A 7977-nucleotide genomic window follows, 5' to 3' on the forward strand; every position below is an offset into this window, starting at 1 on the left:
TTAAAAAGTTTGTGAAGCGCTGAAAACAGTATCCAGAAAAGGGCTTATTTATTGTAGAATATTACTTCATAATGCACTCTAGAACAAAGAAAACATATTTGCCGATAATAAAACTGCGCTGGACAGCAATACTTTGAATTTATATTTTAAACACGTTAATCATTCTATGTAAAAGTTCATTGAATGCGTAAAATTGCTGACATAGTATTCTGTTTAGATTGAAATAAACATCGCAATAAATACATAAAATCGAATGATAATAAAATGGATATAATTCGTATAAAGTCGGAACTATAAACAAGCAGATTACTCCTTTTCACGTACGTTGCAATGTCAAAAAAGTTCACGATTAATGTAGATAGTTAAAATTTGAGTCCATAGATGTCTCTCAAAATAACTGTAGTTTTGTCTTGTTTGGGAGAAATTACTCATTTTATTTAGCATAATTGTAGTTAATTTCAAATTTTTGATGAAAATAATTATCTATGTTGAATTTAATTAGTACGTATTGGATTTAAAAATTAAATAAAATAAAATGGTGTTTTTAGATGTACCAAATAATACCGTTAGGGGGCGGTTTCGGCAGCTGTCAGTGTCAGATGTGAAATGTATCTTTGGTTGGCGATGTAGTACTCCTAGAAACATAACCTTTATTATTTTAACGAATTTCATAAAACTTAAGTATTAGATAAAAAGTTTATAATTAAAGCAAACTAACTCAAATAACGTTAAAATGTTGGGGAGCCGCATTATGGTCGTACGATCGTGTCGTTGTGCATTCAGAGAAGTATGAATAAAATAATTTTAGATTAAAATGAATTATGCACAATGTTATCAAATTAGAATAACTTAGAATTGACTATTACAGACTTGGACATTTTCAAAGATTTCCTACGCGAGCCTTCACTTTTCTCACGTTTTTAAGACCGAGCATGGCGATAATTATGCGCAATATAAATCTAAGTATATCGACAGCCAAGAATCAAAAATACTCGCTAAATTAAATATCGCTAGTCCCGAGGAACTGTCCACGTAAGTAAACATAAAATTAAAGAAAATTGTTAAATCTCTTTGGATAAAGTAATGAGTTTGGTGTTTAAAACATAAATTTATATCTCTACACCTATGTTTCGGAGATTATTCCCTAAATTTAATTTCACAAAGTCAATCCCAAGTCTTGAAGTGAAGTATCTATATTTATATTACAATGTTTTGTTATTTTTATGGAGTTATGACTTTTCTAAATATATTGCAGTATAATGTACATAATGTAAATACATACAGGTTACCATCTTTTTACGCCGGGGTTCCATTACAAGAGACAGAGTGTAAAATGAAAAAATATGTAATAGATTGTAAAAGGTTAGGTTCCGTTTCAAATTTAGAATAAATTGTAAATGTATTTAATAAATAAAGTTTTAATTCCTTTTTACAAAATAAATAATCTTTCGATATAATTAATGAATTTTTAAAAATAAATACTAATTCACCAGTTCGTCCGTATGAAATCAAATACCCACACTTTAAAAAAAAGCATCCAATTTAATTTGGTTTCATTGTTCCTACCTTTCTTGTAGAATCACAGAGGTCATCTGTCAATCTTTCTATAGAAAAAAGTATACAAGTTAGATCGGCCACTTTAAGGGTTTTCCCGTAATTTTTTTCTCAAACTCTACTTCTTTGGAAAGTTATTTACTTCGGTCACAAAATTTAAGCACAGTAGGGGAAAAATAATTTTTCCATAATTTCAAAACATTTCACTTTCACAATAGCCTGCTCACGTACGCGGTAATAGATTAAAACAATGTGTAAAAGTTTTCTAGGGATAGAAAGATTGATAAAGACATAGAAAGGAGAGTGAACGCTGGGAACAGAGTGAATGGTGCACTAAAATCAGTTTTAGCAAATAAAAATCTATCAGCGAAAGCTAAACTGGCAGTGCACAACGGAGTTCTGGTTCCAACCCTTATGTATGGAAGCGAAGCATGGAGTTGGCAAAAGAAGGATGAAAGCAGACTGAATGCAGTAGAAATGCGATCCCTCAGAGGAATGTGTGGTAAAACGATGTTTGATAGATGTTCGAATGATGAAAAGAGGAAAGAATGCAAGGCTGAGATAAGTATTATCCATAAAATTAAGAAAGGTGTGTTGAGATGGTTTGGACATGTGGAACGTATGAGTGAGGAAAGAACGGTTAAACAAAATCATGAGGCGAATGTAGTTGTAAAAAGAAGCAGAGGAAGACCGAGGAAAACCTGGCACAATCAGGTATGTCAAATACTTGAAAGCGGCCGGGTCAGGAGTCGTAATAATCGTCGGGTATGTATGAGGAGATGCATGAATGTAGACGAGGCGAAGAATGTTTGCAAAGACAGAGTGGTGTGGCGTTATATTCTCTCTGCCTACCCCTGCGGAGAAGCGGCATGATGGTTAGTTAGTTAGTTAGTTAGTTAGTAAAAGTATTTCTGCTGTTAGAATCGTGGCTCTTTGATGTTGGCCGAACTGGTGAATCCTGCTGGTGTCGGCCCAACCAGGAAATCCCACGGCTGCCATTAACTGGCGTAATTGCGAATTGGCGTAAATTGAACCGGTGCAATACGTCGGTTACCTGTATATTTGCAATATAATTATACACTTGGCATGATCGAGTATTTCATATGCTTGAAAGTGGTCAGGTCAGAAGTCAGAATAATCGGCAGGTATATATGAGGAGATGCAGAAATGTGAAAAAAAAACTATTAAAAGAATAAAACTATTTTTAATCTAAGTACATTTACCAAAATATGTTTTAATTTGCAGATTAGCATTAAGTAAAGTTCGTCTTAAGGGACTGTTACATCGGAGAGCAAAGGGACCTTTTAATTCTTTAACCGATATTCTGGATGTGCAGGGTTTGGGCATAGCCAGAATGGAAAAGATGTGTGATAGTATTTTAAATGAATCTGATGATACCAATTCTCTCCAAAAATCATCTGAAAAATCTAGTAGCAAGTTAAAAGGTCAAGTTTTAGACCCCGTTTTAGGAAATGATCAATTGAAGGTAAGTAAAACCACAAATTGCATCTTCGCTTTTTTTTAATGTTTGTCATACATAAATGATGAGTTTGTCAAAAAGGGGGCTATGGCATTGTTAGATTATCAACTGAAAAACTGGCATTACGGGATTTTTTCTTACCAGTCACAAAATGAATTCAAGAAAGATTGATTTTTATTACCATATACGTTTTCCATCTTTATTAAGGTGTAGACTGACCGGAGCATTTCGTCGTAACATAACGTCGTAACATCGCTCGCGGCGAGCATCTCCGAGGATCCGAAACTATGGATGGAGCGCTCGGCTCGGCGTACTGACTGCCTGAATGCTCGCATCGTAACGTGTTACGTTACAACGAAATGCTCCGGTCAGTCTCCACCTTTATGCAACCTAAAAACAACCCTTTAGAATAGTAACCTTTCGGATTATTATTTTAAAAAGGCTATTAGCAATACAATCAATAAAATGGTTGATATTTATGTCTCTCAAAATTATTGTCATTTGCCATCAATAAGAAGCCACAATGGAAATCACTTCAATTACCTCTGTATACTGGTTACATTAATATGTATCAGTAACATAAAAGTGTCGATTCTTTTGTCATTTTCGATGGGCTTATTTTTTACTTAAGTGTGGGCCGAGTTTTACTAGGGTGTGAAATGTTTTCTTATATTTTCGTTCCCCTTAAAAATTACATAAAATTATTAAAACTCAAAATAATTAACAAATTAATGTTACATGTTGGCAATAAAGGTCCATCTTTGAGTTATTCAACACCAACATAAACTCTTTCTATGTATTTAGCTGTATAGGGTGTCCAGTGCAGAGACAGGTCAATGTAATAAACTTATGTTACGTGCCATGATGTACACCTGTAACCTGCAGTTTAACCTTTTCATAGCCGCAAATAAATTACGCCGCAGTGCTCAACAGGCCAAGTATTTTTTTGGAAAAAAAAAGTTGTCTAAAGATTTTTTTTTTTGTTGTTTTTATTGAATTATAATTTACTTACCAAATATTATATCCCGCATCGATTGTTAGAGTTTTATTCTTGAAGTTAAACCAGTTTCAAATTTTCAGGGTTGTCACACTAAGTCGCACACGCAAGTTTTTATTAAATTTAATATTAACACACAACTATTATTTATCAATGGAATATTTTAAAATAATAAGAAAAACACAAAAAAATTTAGCAAAATAAAAACCCCTGGCGTTCAAAACAATCGATTAAAATAATCAATATTTCAAGTGGTTTGAGTGGTAGCCCTAATGACATCTGTCAACTGTCAGCTGAAAGTGATACCGATAAATCACTTAAAAGTATTTAAAAACTTTATAAAATATTTTGTGACAACTTCAACTGATGGCAATGTATGTTCCGTTTTTGACAGATTGTCAATATGAGTTAAAACTGCGGAGTGATACGTCATCAAAAGTACTGACGAGATATCTCGTCTCTGGCCATACGGGCACTCCGCCATTTGCCGAGATATCTCGTCTCTGGCAGCCATCGGGTTAAAAAAACCCTTAATTTTATAAAAATATTTTTTGTGAAACATATTAAAGTGTAAGGGTGTTTGTGCACTACACGGAATTTTACCGTCCGGCAGTCCAGTTTTGAAAAATGAAAGCGACTACGACAGTTTAGCGTGATCGAATTTACGCGCAACGTGTTCACGCACCGATCAAGAGCACCGATCCGAAGCACAAGCACAAGACAAAAACACAAGCCAATCCAAGCCAATCATCGTTTTGAAAATGCTAACTGACGTGCCGGACTGTACAATTCCGTGTAATTCCGGGTAGTGCACAAACGCCCAAAGTCTATTTATCAATATTTTTAAATTTTTTTCAGTCAATAGGATCAGTGTGTGGGTTAGTATTAGACCTAAGGAGTATAAGATGGGCTCAAATTGATAGAAGTAGCAACGAACTGACTGATTGGAACACGCTCGAGTTTGGCGCTGGAGAGGGGAAAAAGCTTCAGCTCAGTAACATAATTGAAATTGTAAGTTGATATTCGAATTACAGTTGTCCTTCTGCATTCGCAGTGACTACATTCCTTCAATGTTTGTCACTAAGCAGTTGACATTTTTACCGTCATAATTTTTGCTACCCTGGTCAATTTGTGACCTGGTTAAAATTACCCCAATTAATTTAATAAATGTCTTTAAAAAAATCTCATTTCCCATGTAATATGTTTTTTTGATTATGGCAATACTTCAGAATATATTAAATAATTTCGTTCTCTATGTTTTGTCCGCCTCCGTAGTGTAATGGTCAGCACGCTCGGCTACCGTTGTGGAGGTCCCAGGTTCGATTCCCAGGGGGGGGGGTTAAATAAATATGAGTGATTTTTTCACAGTAATAATCATTCAATATTACCCTGGACTGGTACCTGAAGCGGAGGGCTGATCACCTTTCCTTCATGTGTAAACGATCAAGATAACACTGCGTTTATATGAAGCAGTGCCCTATGCACCATTGGGGTGTGGATAAGGGTTTTATTATTATTATGTTTAGTTGTATTAGCATATATATTTGACCATGGCCAATGAATGTTAGTTTAAAGCAGTTGAAATGTACTTTTCTGTTATAATTTATATGTAATAACTTCTTGCTCAAGGGTTTATTTTACCTTATACAAGTATATGTATATGGAGCCTTTGGCTCCATATACATATACTTGCACTGCTATATACGCTGCTATTATACGCCTTCAGCCGCTCTACTATGGTTGAGTAGAGCGGCTGAACTGCACTGCTTTACCTCTTTTTTATTTACCATTCAATATATATATTTGAAAACACTGTCGTAAATATGTAAAAAATTATTATTTGTAAATTTACTGTGTATTTATTAGCAGGGTACAAACACTAAAGGAAATTTTAAAAAAAATGACCACAAATAATCTGTAGTCTGCTGTATATTAAAAAATCCCTAATACGGAACCTAAAATGCCAGGGTGACATAATTATATGTGTATTTATTTCTTTAGGTTTGGTCTATTTGTCAATCTATTCCTCCGAGTGATGTATATGTAATGGAGGCCATTCCCACCGTATTGCGATCTGGGGGAGCTGATGCCAATAATCCTAAAACTGCTCAAGTCAATCTGCAGAAATCTCAGCTGATTGCCATGTTGGCTTCTGCGATTACATTTATTAGAAATTTAGTTCCTAGGTATATTTTTATTTTATTTTATTTTACTACATATTTTTTTCATTATTTTGTTATTTGTTACTAATGGAATCAGTGGCGTGCACAGAGTTTTCAATAAGAGTGGGCAGTATGATAGGATAAGGCATAGTAGGCACTGGTTGTGTTTCTATATCGAACGCGAGTAATCCAGGGTAGGCACTGCTTTTCTACCTATATAAAATGCACGCCTCTGAATGGAATCATGTTGACTTAAATTTTTACTCTGGTTCTCCATATTAAGCCCTGCTGTCGACAGCCCGTTTTATATTATATATGGTACTAAGTTTACTATACAAAGCATGCAAATTTAACAACAGTTTTATTTTGGTGAATAAATGGTTTATTTAAATTAATTTTTACTTTTCAGTGATGTTACCTCAAATAGTGATATGAGTCCAAATAATTATTCGAAAAATAACCAAATAATACAAAATCTTTCACCTGAGTTTCGACATAAAGTTTTTTATCTACGATCAACATTGCCTTCAAGGTAAGGTGATATGTGATATTATACTTTTTTACTGACATTTTTTAATGAAACTTTATTTTAATGATAGTAATTACTGCTATTTGACTAGAAGTAAAAATTGAATAGTTAGGGCGTTTTAGCCACATCAGGTGGCTTGGTGGGTCTCCGTTGAACAGTATAAAGTAAAAAAAAAATTTTAATGTAATCTTTGTCAGAAGAAAATATCAATGTAATGCGATAATAATAATTCTTTTCAGATTATTCAGGACATATATTGGAAATGAAAGAGTATCAGCGCAGGCTGTTGTAAGGAGCCTTCTACACGGGTGCCGAGAACAAAGTGAAGATGATGGCATTACACAAATTATGCAAAATATTACGCCGCTGCAAGTAGGAGATCACATTAAGGATCTCTACAGTAGGCAGTCCGACATTGAAAAGGAATCTCTTTGCCAATCCTTACTGTTGACAGTGACATTTTTAGAATTGTGCATTCATAAGAATAGCAAAGCAGTTAGTACTCTGGGAAGATCTAAAAATAATTGAATTTTGCGTATAAATCACGTATGCGTTTGTCAATTCTTAAACATTGATGGAAGAAGATAATGAATTCAAATGGAATATTATAACTCAGGAGGAATATTTATGAATATACTCTGTTTACATTAAACAGATTTTTTGAGGATTTTCTTCGTATTTTTGTATAAAAATCCCGAATGTCGATATGTTATATTTATTGGCAAAATTTGTGTATTGATAAATCCTATTATCCCATTCCCACTCTGAGTACTATACTTAGAAGGAGATTTGCAAGTCACACTGTAAGTGTAGAGCAGTGTTCCATAAACTTTTTCACTTCAAGATATCAAGAAATTTTACAGGTACACCAAAGAAAAAAACAAAGTTTATTAATTATTGATATTAAAATATATATAATGTGAAAACATAAACATATTATTTCTTGAATGTTTTCCGCAGATACTTTGTCTTTTATAAAGATATAAACATGTTATGTTTAATGCAAGATGTGAGCCTGCTTAACTGAGCACAGGCGATCAAAATTTGGAGAAGTTGTTGATAAGGCTGCTCTTATCTCTTCATTCATCGTCCTCAGGTGTTCTTTTTATTTTATTTAATAGTAGTCAGGGTCGAAAATCCCAATTCGCACAAGTAAGTCAAGGCGAATGATAAAATAATTGCGATGTCATGCTTTGTAAGCAGTGGATATTAATTTTTTATATGCAGCCAAAAATGTGGTATGTAGTAGGGTTTT

At 33.8% G+C, this 7977-nt stretch overlaps 1 protein-coding gene across 2 annotated transcripts; it reads left to right on the forward strand.

Annotated features, from left to right (window-relative positions):
- The first annotated feature begins 426 nt into the window (after positions 1–426).
- LOC148302805 (transcription elongation factor, mitochondrial) lies at positions 427–7607 on the forward strand. Of its 2 annotated transcripts, none has more exons than XM_088271017.1 (7): positions 427–787; positions 869–1032; positions 2800–3040; positions 4890–5042; positions 6033–6217; positions 6603–6725; positions 6962–7607. In XM_088271017.1, the coding sequence occupies exons 1-7, from the start codon at positions 734–736 to the stop codon at positions 7248–7250; spliced, it is 1209 nt and encodes a 402-aa protein (XP_088127143.1). In that variant the 5' UTR covers positions 427–733; the 3' UTR covers positions 7251–7607. The 2 variants fall into 2 exon arrangements, with proteins under 2 accessions (XP_088127143.1, XP_088127145.1); XM_088271019.1 differs by having other exon boundaries at positions 602–787; positions 854–1032.
- Positions 7608–7977: the final 370 nt, after the last annotated feature.

This window comes from Brachycentrus maculatus, unplaced genomic scaffold (genome assembly GCF_059751285.1).
Source record: "Brachycentrus maculatus isolate JH-2025_06_01 unplaced genomic scaffold, ASM5975128v1 h1tg000408l, whole genome shotgun sequence".
NCBI lineage: Eukaryota > Metazoa > Arthropoda > Insecta > Trichoptera > Brachycentridae > Brachycentrus > Brachycentrus maculatus.

Coding starts and splice junctions, on each gene's coding strand:
- LOC148302805 (XM_088271017.1), top strand. CDS start 734: ATGTTGGGGAGCCGCATTATGGTCGTACGATCGTGTCGTTGTGCATTC. Junction 6,218..6,602: donor ATTAGAAATTTAGTTCCTAG/GTATATTTTTAT, acceptor TTTACTTTTCAG/TGATGTTACCTCAAATAGTG. Junction 6,726..6,961: donor CGATCAACATTGCCTTCAAG/GTAAGGTGATAT, acceptor AATTCTTTTCAG/ATTATTCAGGACATATATTG.